At 45.4% G+C, this 15,829-nt stretch overlaps 4 protein-coding genes across 4 annotated transcripts; 2 read left to right on the forward strand and 2 right to left on the reverse strand.

Moving 5' to 3' along the window:
* Nucleotides 1-666: 666 nt before the first annotated feature.
* Nucleotides 667-2,817, forward strand: AOL_s00215g804 (uncharacterized protein; the record flags this gene model as incomplete). Its single annotated transcript, XM_011130006.1, has 6 exons — nt 667-1,393; nt 1,464-1,793; nt 1,884-2,039; nt 2,167-2,539; nt 2,593-2,632; nt 2,689-2,817. The coding sequence occupies 6 exons, from the start codon at nt 667-669 to the stop codon at nt 2,815-2,817; spliced, it is 1,755 nt and encodes a 584-aa protein (XP_011128308.1).
* Nucleotides 2,818-3,961: 1,144 nt separating this feature from the next.
* On the reverse strand, nt 3,962-5,150 carry AOL_s00215g805 (uncharacterized protein; the record flags this gene model as incomplete). The annotated part of the gene is made up of 2 exons (XM_011130007.1): nt 3,962-4,807; nt 4,899-5,150. The coding sequence occupies 2 exons, from the start codon at nt 5,148-5,150 to the stop codon at nt 3,962-3,964; spliced, it is 1,098 nt and encodes a 365-aa protein (XP_011128309.1).
* A 3,581-nt stretch (nt 5,151-8,731) lies between these two features.
* AOL_s00215g806 (uncharacterized protein) lies at nt 8,732-10,408 on the reverse strand (the record flags this gene model as incomplete). The annotated part of the gene is made up of 4 exons (XM_011130008.1): nt 8,732-9,169; nt 9,224-9,483; nt 9,557-10,165; nt 10,243-10,408. The coding sequence occupies 4 exons, from the start codon at nt 10,406-10,408 to the stop codon at nt 8,732-8,734; spliced, it is 1,473 nt and encodes a 490-aa protein (XP_011128310.1).
* Nucleotides 10,409-11,133: 725 nt separating this feature from the next.
* AOL_s00215g807 (uncharacterized protein) lies at nt 11,134-11,699 on the forward strand (the record flags this gene model as incomplete). The annotated part of the gene is made up of 2 exons (XM_011130009.1): nt 11,134-11,230; nt 11,296-11,699. The coding sequence occupies 2 exons, from the start codon at nt 11,134-11,136 to the stop codon at nt 11,697-11,699; spliced, it is 501 nt and encodes a 166-aa protein (XP_011128311.1).
* Nucleotides 11,700-15,829: the final 4,130 nt, after the last annotated feature.

A 15,829-nucleotide genomic window follows, 5' to 3' on the forward strand; every position in this document is an offset into this window, starting at 1 on the left:
AGATATAGTCTTGAGCTTCGGATTAGTAGATTGAAAGGGGGAAGGAGGCAGTCGGTACCCGCTCGCTACTCACATGCCCACCAGGTAGAGGGTAAGTACCTCCATAGAAGCCACTAGAGCAATGTAGTGCAGACACAATATTCAGTTGTTTTCCAACTGCAATAAATTACTTCAAAAATTCCAACCAACTTAGCTTCCTCTCCTTCTTCTTCTTCCGCTCCTTGGCCCCCCCCCTTCTTCTTTCCCCTACTCCTCCACTGCTTTCAAGCTTCATCATCACCAAACACCAGAGTTCAGCTTCAGTCCAGCTTCAGAACTATCTCACCTACACAGCCAGAGAGATAATCCAACGTACCAATCCACTTGCTGTCTCCAAGGACGAACAAACCTTCAGGATAATTTCCAAAGTCAAGTTCCGCCTTTTCCTGATCCCTCAGCTTCCGCCAGCTTCATTAACTTCTTTTCTCTACCATATCAAAATCACCACTATCCCCTCTTCACCTCAATTTCTGATCTTTTGATCTACTGAACATCATTGGCAAAGATTCTCATCTTCATTGATTAAAGAATCATATCCTGAGAATCTTCTAGATCCTTCTGTGCTTCCGGATCGACTTCTCACTAAATTTAAAAATCATCACCTCAGGATTTCGCTCTGAATTCAGAATGTCGGCCCCACAGAAAGACGTATCCGGAGATGCTAAAAGCCAGGAGACAGTAGCACCTGCTGCAACAATGTCAAAGATGCATACCATGGAATCTCGTCGTCCTTCTGATATCGAAGAAGCAATCAAACGCATCAAGGCCATGGCTACCGAGCGTATTCGTCAAAAGACCGTTGCTACTCGGGCTTCGCTATCTATTATTACCAGTACCGAGGGCACCTCTAGCTCCAAGGAGGATACCCTAAAGCCAGATAATGGTCCCGAAGGCGACCAACTTGCTGTCACAGCCAACGTTTTGCACATGCCTCTCGAAGACACACCAAAGGAAGCGACTGACCTTCTTGATGGTCTCCTCTCCGCTGCTACCAAGTTAAATCATGTTCTCGACGAACCAGCCAAGAATCCAAAAAACGACAGTGGTCTTACCAAGGCAGATGAGATCTCTACCAACACCGCGGCCGATGACTTGAAGTCCCTTGAGCCGTTCTTGAAGCTATCGTTGAAGGACACTAGGTTGCCTGATACTAAACAAACTGTCTCGGAGCAAGATGAATCCAAGCCTACCAGCGTCTTCGTTATTCCCAAGGCAAAGCCAAAGGTGTTCGAGCCTAAACTCCCACAAACGGAGGACGGGTTCTCACCACAGCCTTGGGTTAGGCGCCGCTACACAATTTCACAGCTTTTACTACTCGGCGAGATTATGCCATATATCATCTGTCCCCGAGATCGTAAGCGATATTTTCTTGACTTTACAACAAACTCCTCTAGGTACTAGACTAATAGTTTTTTTTACGACAGGATTCAACATCAATACTTTTAGTTACGATCTCGTTCATATCCCCGGATTGGGAAATGAGTCTACTGGCAACCACATCGTCGACCACCAAATTCTCACTTTAAACCTTCGTACTGAGTTAATCGCTTTTCAGTACTTTACTACTTGTGGATACCGATACCTCGAACGTTTTAAGAATCCTGACCATACCCTTTACGTAAAAGGACTTTGGGTCGAGGTTCGTGGATCCGCTGGACTTCGAGACCATGGCGGATATCGCAATGCTTATCGTCCAAAGCCTTATGATGCCTGTGTCAAAGAAGGCTTAATCAAGGAGAACCAAGAAGCTGAAAGTGAGTGTGCCTCAACATATAATTTTTTAGATTCTGTGTTGCATTTTTCGCTCACAATGCATCCAATGGTTGTGTTGACTTATTGTACAGTTCAAGCAGCTCTCGAACGTGGCTACAACACTAATCACGGCAATCACCCATATCCAAACAATAATTATCGCGGCCGTGGAAGCCGTGGTGGACGGGGTGGTGTTGGATACCGCGGTGGCAGCTCTCGTGGGAACTACAGAGGTGGATTTGTCTCGGGTACGTTCGGTCTCGTGTACTAGCTAGTTTTGCAAAACTTTGTAACCCTTGCGATTCTTCTGTCTCTTTTCAATTCGCGTTCTCATGAACTGCCAACCTAACATGTATCTCTTGATTCTGTTTATAGCCAGCACCGATCGACCCCTTTTGAAGGAAAATTCAATGATATCTTTACCGGGCCCTAACCCTAGTGCCCATCCAGGTCCACCAACTCCAATCGTTAGGAACGACATTGCGTTGGCCACGACTAAACAGGCTGGGACTCTGCACGAGCTATCCAAAAGTTATGCAGAAATTCAAATCGCCCGCACTGAGGTTGAAGAAGTCGCTGCCGGGATTGGGCATGGTGCCCCTGATGAAATGGTCGAGTTAGTCCGACAGGCAAAGGAGAAGTTAGCTGAGAAAAAAGCTGAAATTACGAACAAATGGGGAGGTATTTACGGATATACTATTCAAGATCCAAATAAGGAATCAGTTGAAAAGCCAAAGGGATTAGGAGGGTATGATATACTATTCTCAATTTCAAAAATAACGACACTAACTCTACACTTAGAGCTTCGAGTACTCAAGAGCAGCAGATGCAATACATCAAGGTGAGCTTCGTCCATAGCATAGACCCTCTAGAAAAACTGCTAACTTTTCCCTTCAGTACATGCTACAAACGCCTCTTGCTCCTGTTCTCGACACCACCCAGGCTGCTGGTAGTCTCACGCCTTCGATGGAGTTAGCTCAGCCCAACTTTGACCCCAAGGACGAATCAGATTCGGAACCAAAGTGAACTCACTTACATGCCAGCTGCCTCGACCTCTTTATTCGACTCTTTACAACTAACCATTAATAATATATCTTTACAGGGCTCTTTCCACAAAAATGGCTTTAAGAGAACTTTTGACTTTGTTTTTATTGCAAGGGATACTCAAGTCACTGGGATTGTTACAGGTTTTTCTTTTCTTTCCGTTTCTAGTTTCAAACACCGCCAGCTTGCTCCTAGTTCCAACGAGATCAAGTTTTTCGCCTTCGGAGTTTAATTCTAGGCCACTTATCGCTTTCTGCACATATTCACCCTCTTTTTCGTATCTGAAAATCCTTGTTATATGGTCGAGAGGTCGGAGATAGTCGATGGCCTGAGGTATGAAGTGCTGTCGAATCGAATACGTATTAGTAAGGAGAAATAGAGATATCTTGAAATTTTACGTTGAACCCTACAATGAGACCAAAAGGATCTCATGACATGTGATTAAAGATAATATAGCGTGAATTGTATTATTCTATCATGATATTACAGTACTGGCAAGCGAAGGTCATTATTAACCGAAACAACTTTCCCAGTCTCATGATCATGATCATAATTGGTCTCGTTTATCATAACCAACCAGACTCAGCATCAACCTCTTCCGCTTTATTGTGTTGTGTTGTTGATATTTGGATTCCGATTGGTCTAATTCAACCACAAGAACAACACAACTTCCTAATTAGGCTATAGCTTGATATTCACGATCCTGGAGATTTCGAAAAGGTATGTAGATATATTTGTACAGACGCCAGATGCCTCGCATCGGGGCTTATGTATATACATTTAGGTATACAAGTGTCTTTGTACAGAAGTGAAGTAAAATAAGTATATGTAACTGAATGTAAGAAGAAGAAGAAGATGATGATAAAAATATAGAGAATAAAAAGACATCTCAGCTGACAAGAAAAAACTAGGGGTATCAACGTCCTTCGTGACTTTAAAAACATGAAGATGAAAAAGCAGAGCTTCAAAGAAAAAAAACATGGTATTGCTGGGTATCTGGGTATGGTTTGGTCATGGATATAAATATGTATCAACTAGGTTTCGTTAAAAACAAAAAGGGAATTTGGGTATATATTGCGCGCATGCGGGGTGTATATGATCTTGGAAGATCGAAATGATGAATGCTTTAAGCGCTGCGGCAGATGCCGAAAAGGTCGCACCACCAATCTGGGATGGATGGGGATGGGGTTGGAGTTGGGCTCTTAGTGGTGGTGGTCTTGGTGGTGGTGGCCTTGGTGGTAGTAGACTTGGTAGTGGTGGAGGTGGTGGTGATAACTGGGGTGGTAGTGATAACTGGAGTGGTAGTGGTGGTGGTTGTAGTGGTGGTAGTGGTGGTGGAAGACCTGGTAACGGTTGGCTCTGGGCCACCAATGTGTGGGGCACGGTATCGGTCCCAGAAATCGAAAACACGCTTGGTCTGGCCTAGACTGAATTCGTACATGCAAATGTCGTAGCTGTAGTCCATGAAGTTGTGGATTGGATCAACACCAGGGTATTGGGGACCAGTGCAGGTATCAGGGTTGGTTGTTGGGCAACCGTTAGTTGGGGATCGTTGAGCTGGGGTGTCGTCGACACCGTCACCGCCGGCACAGCCACCTTGGAAGGTGTGGAAGAGACCGAGCCAGTGGCCAATTTCGTGGGTGGCAGTTTTACCATCATTGTAGTTGGTGGTATCGCCGCCAGGAACGCTACCGGTGAGGACTTGGCAGCCGTCCAAGACGAAAGTGCGGTCGCCTTGAGTGACGTCTTCAGGGAACACGCAGATTCCAAGAAGACCATCGCCGAGTGGGCGGTAGTAAACGTTTAGGGCGGCATAAGAACCCTGACGGAGGGCTTTCTTCATGGTGTATTCGACATCCTTGGAGTCGTTGTCTACGCTGAAGGTAGCCCATTCCTTGTTGACGGTTCGGGTTACGTCCTTAAGGACGAAGGAGATACCGGTGTCTTTGAAGTCACGGTTAAGAGCGTTGAACTAGAGATAGATTATTTGTTAGCCAGGTCCGAATCCCCAAACCGAATTTATTTGGCATCCGTGGGTATGCGACAAGGTATTAGTATCTTACCTGAGCAGTAACTTGTTCGTCTGGAAGATTTCCACCCTTTAGAGTGTTGTCAGAGGAGATAACATGGAAATAGGTATCAATAACCAAGGATCGCTCAGCGACTGCCTGGAGGGTGCGAGCATCGGCGAGCTTGTCTTGTCTGTCGAAGTATCTGGCCGCCATCTGGACGGATGGTGGAACGACTTCGTTACCGCATTTTCGGGCGTCAACGAGGAGAGCCAAAAACGGCAAGGCTGTGATAAAAGACCGCATTGTGAGAAGATCTTTTTTGTTTTGGGGTTTGAAGACCTTGAAGATTGATTGAACTAGAAATCCGAAGAAGTTGCTGAAGATTATTGCTAGATTGTAGATTGAGATCTTCTAAGGTTTGGGAGCTGGGTTGCTGCTGAAAACAAATTTCGTCTTGGAGGTGATGTCGAAGGGATTTTATACTTCATGAAACCCTCTAACAAAGTGATCATAGGATCCAGTATGTAGGGTAGTATAGTATTACCGTTTGGTTTAACCGTATTTCCCCACTTTCCGCGACCCCTCCCTGAAACATGCAAACCCATTGACGGAATTCACTATCATCCGGTTTGAGCACCATACTCTAAATGTCGTTTGCCTACGAAAATACGATCTCATTAGAAGTCAAACATCACGAAAAAGAAGCAAATGTGCTTTTTAGGAGGGGTTGGAATGGTGGATACTACTTCAGTATTTCCCAGCCGCGGGTTGTCAATGATATGATCCCTGATCATGTGGGTCATCTGCATGCTGTAGCTACCTACGACATGCTTCCGTCTTTAAAATTCGGTGCGGGGAGTGTGTGGACATCTGCGGATGCGACGGTCAAAAAAAAGACACTAGTGTAGAGTTAGTGGGGATTCAATTGACAACCACATTCCCGGTCGAAGCGAATATGCAAGATTGCAAGTTAAAGAAGGTTCGATAGAAACTCTTTTAGACTCATGTATACGTCTGACTGTACTTTGTCTTTGAACACGAGCCACGAGCAAATACGCATTAGGGAAACAGGCAGCCGCGGTATAAGTTAAAAGATACGATAGGCAAATGCAATCGTATTCGTGTCCGTGTGCGTCTTCTTTCTCCTTTTCAAATTATACCTCTTTTTTTTTTTTTGAAGAAAAATAGAAGGCACACTTCGTGCAATTGGCAGTTTCTTAGCCCTCGATTCTGGATTGCGAAAGGGACATCGGTTATCTCCTTCCAGCGGTATGCCTGCCCTGCGATGTGACAATGCAGTAATCAAGACATATGGGTTGGCCATGGTTCAATTTGCCATCAAGCGAGCGTTGAGAACTATCCAAGATGCAAGCCAATTGATTGGCGTAACGAGATCATTCACCTTATCTGTTCAGTTCCGGTATTAGTTATGTAAAAGATATCATGGCTGAAAGACTTAAGGGCGGCACGGTGAAGCCATCTAGGCCACCATGGATAAGATACCGTGGAGTCCAACGTGGATTAGGAAAGTGGTCATTGATGGCAAGTGCGTGGCAAGTCTTAAGACGTCTTAAGATATTGTGTTGTGCCTGTCTTATTATGATCGGATGGAAGCCCAAAAAGGTCGAACGTCCATGCTTCCACCACATCCACTCCGAATTCTACTATCAACAAAGGCTAAAGGGAGCTGGCAATCACACCTCGTTTGCCGCTCTCCCGTTCCATTTGCAAGGTTTAATATATGGATATCGTACCTACCGCAAAGATATAAGATCTGACAGCGATTCCCAGTTCGAAGACGTTGGCAGTTTCTGGATTTGGGATAAAAAACGGGTTTGCGTGATGCTCTGCCTGAAATGCCAAGCAGAATACTTGACATACCCCTGGTCCCTGGTCTATGGCCGGGTTTGGCTGCATGGGTAACCGGGCTGGGCTGTTGATTGGGCTATTTCGACGAAACAAGCTTTAGGCTTTCCCCCATCCTTGCATGCAAGGGGATTTCCATTGTGCTTCCTTATCATGTGGAAGTATGTTATAGTTGAGGCGGGGTTCTCTAGGATAAACTTCTAGACTCTCGAAACATTTGGTCCAATGGGGTAAACGGGAGGGCCCTTTGATCTGCTTGCAAGTGGCGCACGGTGCCTTTGGATTGCATCCGTGGAGCCTGACGACAGCGAAGTCCTCTTGAAGGATTGATCTTCGGTCTCTCAGATATCGATCATGGTCTTTGACGAATTATCTCACTCGTTTGTCAGTTTGATACGAAACTAGCCATGGATCAGATGCGCTTGGCGGCTCTTCAGATCTTCAGCAGAATCATACCATATAGTTCATGACGATAGCATTAGTCCGATTACGAAAATATCACTAAGCGGTAGCATCCATTTCATCAGTCACGCGCTCGCACACGCCCAGGCTATGCATTAATGAAACCTCGACTAAAGTTAAGAAAAACCGAGGCTTCTCTTTCTTGTCATAGGCTATCCCCGTTTTTATGATTAACCTTTTTAGTCACACTTCGTTGTTCTCCTGAAATACGGGCTTATATGAGTAGTTTCCCTTTTTTTCTAATGAGGCCATTTGAGATATCTTCTGACTTTACTATAATATTGCTTTTACTACTTAGCTTCTGCGAGCTCGCATTGCATGTGTAGCTGCGATTTAGCTAATAGGTTCGTCCGATCCGGAGAGCCAGGGTAAGGATAGGAAAGTATGCAGGTATTATTACGAGGGCCAACTGGTCCTGACGTCCAGGCAAAGTCAATCTATCGTGATATTAATCGACCGACCCACCGTTCTGGATCACATCGATTATATTAGAAGGCTAACTGGATAGAGATGTATATTGCCAAGACTAAAGTCCCTCTTACGCTGTACCGTTAAAGGCAATGACTAGATTCCATTGAGCTCCGATCCCCGGCCCGACATATCGATGCCACGGAGATGCGGCTGCGGCTACTGTATATGTGTCTACGAATATTATCAAGAGCTCTTCTCGTAGTTACTATGCAATAATTGCTTGCTGCATGGCCTTACGGAGGAATTAATATTGGACTTAATGAAAGGGCCTAGGCCTTTTACTACATTCAGTTAGATGCCACGATTTCTGTTATACAGCCGACTTTCAGATATTTAAGTTGTATAAAACTCAGCTTACACGGTCGGAGAGCAATATGTATACTAACTCGCATGTTAATAAGAAAAAATATATATAAACCGACGCGACAGTACATATCTGACACAGTGCACTTTTAGTCAAAAGCCTGAAGATCATGGGAACCTTTGTCTCAAAGATAGGCTTGATCCTTCATGCATCTTAGGTATCCTGCGGATCTGAATTAACAAGTTGCATGATATATATGTAGACTCCTCCTGATGGCGTTACTCCTTGCAGATATAAATTTACAGTAGCCTGACGGAAGAGGCGGACTACTAGACTTGCTCCAGCTACCGTATTAGGACTACGTATCAATGCACATGCACAGTCTAGCGGGTACGCGAGTAATGGCGCTGTAGTATGAACAAATACCACATCATCTAACTCGTCGGCGGCTTCAATCCGTATGCTGAGGGACTAATTACAATACTCGAATTAGATTTATGGGCCTAGACGCCCCAGTGGCTTTATTTTGGCTATGAGAAACTAGGTATATACTAGCCGGATATATTCTGCCAAGGCCCACGGGGTTGCTATTGATCATCAGTATCACGCCAGTTTAATTGTTTTTCACTGGTGGCTGACCCTTATGTAGGATCGAGACCCTAAATAATCTCTAAATCTCGGAATATCCCGTTGTCCCATCGAATAACTTGCTATCAATATCCCAAACTAACTGTAAATTGAAAATATACGATTTTAGGAACTCAAAGCGTTAACGCCCATCCTATCCTATCCGTGGATTCATATCCTTAGCTAACATCGTTAGTAACCCAAAGGTCGCATACACGCCCCCACCCATAAACCCACAGACATACGCCCAATCCGTCCTGCCAACTCCTACTAGCAATCCAGCAACGACTACAGTGCTTACAATTACAGGCATCATAACATCATGGAACCCAATGAGTTTCCTCCTAGTTTTATCCAAGATCTCGAACTCTGTTTGTAGTGCTGCCGCCATGCTTTCCTTACTAAAATTTTCCTTGACCCTCGACTTCGCTCGTTCACCCAGTGCGGTACGTTCCTCGTCGGTAATTTTGAAAAGAGCTTCATTGAGAATCCGAGTCCATTCGGTCGGTTCTGGAGGGCGAAGCCAGCCTGTTACGCCACCATCTAGGACTGTTTCGAGCGGCCCACCCGTATTTGTGGCCAAAACCGGTGTCTGGGGTGATTTCAATTAGCAACGAATCAATATGATAGTTTGGGGGCGACATACCCCAGCAAGCATCGCCTCCAAAGGCACTATTCCAAAATGTTCATTTTCTGGTGTGTAGGCGAGGATACTCGCAGTCCGCAGCAAAAAGCTTTTCAGCGAGGATGGCACCGATGGTAGAAAGAGGACATCGATATCTGACGGGATCGTTAAGGACGAAATATAGTTTCTACATGTTGCGTGTCGTAAATCTAACGAGTCACAAAGCTTTTCAAGCTCGCTATGGTAATCTACGTTTTCCGCAACCCTATTGTCGTATCCACCTAGAAGAAATTTTAGTATCCTCAAAGTAGATGTATAGTTTTCTACAGACAAGATAGAGAGGGGGGCTCATACCTGCAACAATCAACCTCGCCTTTTTCCTTTGCTCTCCAGTAAGCCCTGCGAATGCACTCACGACTAATCCAATATTCTTTTTCCTCTCAAACCGGTTGATTGATAGGACAATCTTCCGGTCACCGCCTTTTAGAAATGGGTACTTTTCTCCTTCAAGTTTCGTGTGACTCCTTTCGTCCTCGTTGACATCGACACAAGGGTATACCACCCTTGGTACAACATTAATTCTCGGAAAGGCTTCCTTAAACACACCAGCAGTGAATTTACTGTTAACCACAATTCCATCGGCTAATCCGGTTGTGTATCCTTCAATCCAATCAAATGGAATCCGGTATAATGATTTGATAATCGATTTCCTCGATGCAAGGAGCTTATCTGGGAAGTGGCAATAGAATAGCGTCCTAGATCCTTGGAGGAAGTATCGGAGAATCGGAACACAGACCGATAGTTGGTCGACGAAAAATAAGTCTGTCGCCGATGCCCGATCAGGATCTTCAAGGAGGAAGTACGTAATCAAATCGAGCTGTCGGACGATAGCGCAAAGAATGGAGAAGCGACCAAGTATTGAAGTTGGGAAACGATTCCCTCGGACGACAACTTTGAGAGTACCTATGGGTGACGTGACAATTAATTTTGGCGCTTCGGTGGAAAGACCTTCCGTTTCGTGGGGAAAGGTGATTACACACCATCGCGACATTCATCGAAGCAATGTGCGGGATCACAATGCGAGGTCCATATCTGTACAGTGTGTCCAAGGTTCTGAAGTCCGACTGCCGCGTCCACCACTAGGCGCTCTGCTCCTCCAATCCCGAGATCGGGATGAATAAACACGATGACTTTTTCTTCATCCATCTCATAACAATTCGGTGGGGGATAAAACCATCGGCCGTGCAGATTTTTGCAATCGTGGTGTTCGCGATATCACGCGCAGGGTGAGTGGGTTTGAATGCTGCATTTGGCTGACATTGGAAACAAGCGTGAGCTCGTGAGGTCATTGGGAAAGCTCCGACTGGCCGATGTCCAACACAACGTGGCCAACTAAGCAACTAGGAATCTTTGAGTTGCAGATTCTAGCCGTATTAGAACCCAACTGATTATGAAATCAAATCGCTTCATGATACATACTTGAGTCTTTGTATAGGTTTTTCGTGAAGCCAAGGCGACCATAACGTGAAGCATGGTTTTTTGGGGGTGAATTGAACTGATATCGGTACGAGACCAGAGGCGGATATTTGTCAGCAAACCCTAAGCTCACAGATACCGGGGCCGGAACGCGCCGACATTACCGACATAAATCGTATGCTCTAGCTGGTCCGGACTAGGGTTGAAGCCAATCCATTTTGCGGAGCTTGGAGGTGCGAACCTCGATAGACACTTAGTGCTAGTTATGCATATTCATGACATTTACCAAGACATGTTTATAGTCAGAATAATATGACCGTAATATTTTATTTAAAGGCATCCAATGTCACGAATTCACAATGATACAACGCCAGCTCACCTCAAAAGCAAGATCAATATCAAGAATTTCAATACTTCAGAGTAACTTTCGATATCAAAATCGGGTTTATTCCAAAATGGCAATCCAGGACACATCAATCCCAGTTTTCACTGCTGGTGGGTCAGCCGAAGTGGGAAAGGCTGTCAAAGAAGGTCTCCTTCCCGAGTATGATGGTTCGTCAATCCAATAACTTCATGCAAAATTGATTAATACACTTATCCTAAAACCTTACTGCTAGTTATTCATCTCTCCCTTTCCGTTGAGTCTGTGAAAGAAGACCTCCCTCGTATCCTTCGCGGCGAACACGTTATACCCTCTTCCGGTCTTGGTTCCAACTTAGACCGTCCAGCGGATGCCCAAAGGCTTCCAAAACTATTGGTTGCGGGGGGTGGCTTTTCAGCAGAGGAATTTGAGGATATGAAAAACTCAATCGATTTGACAGCTGGTGGAAAACTCACGGGTAGCCAGATTCCCTTGTGGGTCGAAAGAAATGTGGTGGCAGGCCCGCCAAAAGGACCAGGCGGGAAGCCAATTGATATCAAGCTGCCATCCGGCGAGTTCTCACCCGCGTTCGTTGGTGTAGTTGTCGCTAATGCGAGGGCGAAGCTGGACGAAGCGGCAAGAGAGAATGGGCTAATTTAGGCAAATTCTAGCCTAATTATGTTCTGTGCTCTCGCACCTCAATATCGATATCATGATACCAAAAGGGGGTCTGGAGGAGCCCATGACTTAGCGCCCGTGTATCTTAGCAATATCCCCAAATATACCACTAAACTAGTATCGCGGAGAAAGAAATTTTACCTTTGATTAGTGAAATTAAGTGTTCACTACATTACACCTAGTACCAGTCACAATGCTAGCATTGCATAAATTAGACTGTTACTGCGTCGGCAGACGTTGCATTTTTTTTTTGTGCCACTGCGATAACATGCGGAAGGAGTTACACACATATAAAGTTGTCGTGTAACGCTAAAACCCCCGCCCTAATTGGGGAAGAGATTGGCTGCAAGCCAGCTCCGGGCCAAGTCTGCAAGTTCTCTCTCATGATCTCAGCCCCGCCCCCCTAGAAGAAAAGTAAAGTATAGTAGTATAGAGTAGTCTCGTTGGTACCAGGTATAGAGCACAATCCTCAAAATTTGACCGGCTAAACGCCTGTTTCCAATGTGCCGGTGTCGTTGTGTTGGCTATAGCTAACAGCGAGACTGAAAGTTGTCGAACCAAACTAGATTAAACTAGTCTCGTTGGCACCAGGACTGAACGCGAAAGACTGTCTGAACACTGTTAAAATTATACGTTCGGATTCGTTTACACTCCAACCATACTTGGAGTAAAGGTTTCGGCAGGGCATTATTCCCTCATCATTGCACTAGTATGCTTATATATACAATAAAACGAAAAGGCGGATTAAGAAGGTATAAAGCAACAAAGGAGAGTAGCAAGCACAAAAGGTGGAAGGGAATCGAATCGGAAAGGGGCATGCAAAATAATCATATGTATAATGAAGTGTAAGGAAAATAAAGGAGAAAACAAAGAAATGATATACCCCAAAGCTAACTCCAGTATCCGGCTACATGAAAAGTAACCAGTCGAACATGCACGCAGAATCGAATCAAGCTCATAGGAAGGTTAGACATAAACATCATATACATGCCATAAGGAGGATTCTAGAATCCTTCATTTATTCGCTTCTCCCAAACTCAGGAAGCGAATATTTTAAACTGGTCGCTGAACAAAACTCAACCAAAGCCCCATTGGCAAGCCAAAAACCCAAACAAAATGTTCTTGTAGTTTCGTCTCGGCCTTAATTAGATGACGGCCGCTGCCTCTCTCCTTCTCCTAATAAGTTGTTGATCGACATAATTTCTGCGATCCGATCACCAGCTGGAACCGCTCTAGAAGTATGTGGCGAAGCCGGCGGGCTTGACATTGCTAGCGACATGTATGATGGTGTTGGGGATACAGGTGTGGTTACCTGGTTGAAATGGGGTGGGTACATTGCGGCTGACGACGAATATGGAGGAATTGTCCCGGGGGAGTAAGAGGAAGACGGATGAGGAGCCGGAGCAAGCGGCCTATATGTCCTTGATGCTTGTGACATGTCCCCTCGCCGTGATGGCTCTGCTGTATAATACGGCCCCATGGGTGTTAGTGGAGACGATACTGGTGAGTAGTATTGTGAGTGTGGCGAGTAAGTGTGCAAACTTGCTCTTCGTTGTAGGCCGTGTTCCGGATGTCCCCTATGCGGATGGTAAGGGTTGTCGGACATTGATGAAGATGATGACTGGTAAGGATTAGGGTACTCGAAGCTCATTCTATTATTCGGAGTCTCTGGCCGTGATGATCTGCCAGAGTTCGGAGCAGCAGCGATACAGGGTAGCCCTTTCTCCGAACACCTATTGCATGACTGGCCTGGCTGTCTCTCATAAGGCAGACACTAATAAAACACATGTTAGAAACCACGCTCCATACACACACAAAAAGAGAATATTCAAACGTACAACTTTATGATCTTTCCTACACTGTGTACATCGTGGCTGTTTTTTAAATACCGGCTGCGGGATACCGCCATAGCTATCTGCAGGTACACAGTCGTATTTGTAATGCTGGCATCGCTCACAACTTGTCTCGTCCTCTATTTTTCGAACACACTAAATCATTAAAAAGCAGACCATCAGCTTCCATTTGCATATTCTAGTGTTCCATGCAGCACGCTTATTGGATTTTTGATATTGAGTTCCTTGGCAGGCAAGCAGGAGGGATATCCTTGCTCGCGGCTAGAACGAGATCCACAAAGATCTAGAACATTGTGCATACCTTTTTCTTATCCTTCCTGCAATGGAAGCAGATATTCTTGTCTTCGACGCCTCTCGTCATTCTGATAATACTTATAAATTCTATCCGCAGGGTTTCACCTTTCTTTTCTTTTTTCCGCAGTAAAGGTATATATTAAAATATCGTGGTTCAAAATTTTAATCTCGCACGAGCGATTCGCAGAAGTCGCATTAATATCTCAGTCGAACACCTCGAAATTCAAAGCAAACACGGAACCGGGATATCGAATATGGTAATGATCAGAGGGCTATTCGAGTGCAGTTTCTATTTTTTGCTTGACCCTCGCTACTTTTCGCGGGTTTGGTTCCGAAGCGCGATTTTTCTGAGGGGAACTTCCCAGCAAACTGGACCCTTCCGGTTTGCTCGTTAGCCTGGTTTTTGGGACGGCAGCTGGACAGTGTTTGAGCGTGTGTGACGGTTTCCGTTAAGGGCTTGGCAACTCAACCCGGAACCCAGCTGGCGTGATTTCCAAACGGCCAAAGCTGCAGCTGGGGCTGAAAAAATAGTAACGGGCTAGAAGTGTGAAGCTGGGGAAAGGGTATTTCGGTGGCAGGTCCACAGTTTTTTTCGGTGGTGGACTAGATTTTCATGGACAGATCGGCTGTGGGATTTGTAGGCATATCTAACTATCGATATCCGGCCCCGAGAATTAGGAATTATAGAATCGATGTAATAATCTGACCCGATCGGACACTCCGGCTGGCTCAGTCGTGCTTATCGTGCGGCGTTCCGATTCGAAATTATGTTTTCTACCACAAACCAGTTATCGACTATGTTGCGTCCCGTCGGCAAGTACTCTGTCAAACTTCGGAGGCCAAGTCGGAAAGAAACGTCTAATAGGAATTCCAGAGAAACGGGTTTGTGTCCTTGGTGGGAGTAGTTTCGCCTTTTAAATCAAGCCGGCGGCTGACTTTGCCCTAGTAGCCCAGGCACGTAAGGGAAGATGTTCGAGCGAACTCTGCTGTCCCTTTTGCTCTTTTTTCAGATCCAGTTCGTTAAGGCTGAATAAGATTGTGGATGATGGAAAGCCACAACTGCGACTAGACTGCGTCTCAAATTTCCAGTCGGTACTCTGCTAGCTGTCCCCTTCTAGGTCTTTCGGTCGATTTCCCTGCGGGAATTGGGAAGACTTAGCGAGAAAAAGTCCTTTTTCGAGTATTACTGACCACCTGGGGCTTAGTTGGCTATAACAGTTCGCCCACTTTCTAGACTCCTTGGAAGTTAACTAATTTATAGGTTTTTCCGGGTAGCGTGGAAGCTCTCTAGATTACTGATATCCCCCCGAGTTTATATATGTTGAAGCTGAAACTGTCGCGTGTGATTTACTCCCCTTAAGTTTACTCAGGCAAGTGGGCAGTTTTGGCTATAGTCGTGCAGCTCGGCAGGTGGTATTAGGAGCTATAGAACTCGACGGAGCACGTTGGCAGGCTGGTCCGCTAGAAATGAGATCATTACTTTTGTGGAACCATAGCCTTCTTAAGTATTGAAGAGAGATGATCATTCATACTGTATATGCTTGTAGCAAAATAATCCGAATACGCTAGCAAGGAAGATGAGAGAGATTCAAATTAGGATGGTCGACTGCATGGCATCCGCTAAAGAAGCAACGATACTACCTTGTATAAGCTTACATGCAAAGGGAAGCATTAAGCAAGCCTGAGTTGGAAATTGATGGTAACACACAGCAATCCCTCCATTTCTGCATGGCGCCATCACGACCTATCGAATATTAACCGGGAAGGGTGATGGCTGCAACATGCGAATATAGTACTGGCCAGCCACTCAATCGGGTCGCTGGGGGGGCCGTTTCGCGCAGTAATTAGCAGCAATTTAAGCGAGGCTGCATTTGCTTATGCTCCAATTCAAGCAGCGCATTTGGACCCATTGCAAGACTAACTGAGATCGGAGTCCAACTGCGACGTATGGCCATGGGGGATGAG

The sequence above is a fragment of the Orbilia oligospora genome (assembly GCF_000225545.1).
Source record: "Orbilia oligospora ATCC 24927 unplaced genomic scaffold scaffold00215, whole genome shotgun sequence".
Taxonomy (NCBI): Eukaryota; Fungi; Ascomycota; class Orbiliomycetes; order Orbiliales; family Orbiliaceae; genus Orbilia; species Orbilia oligospora.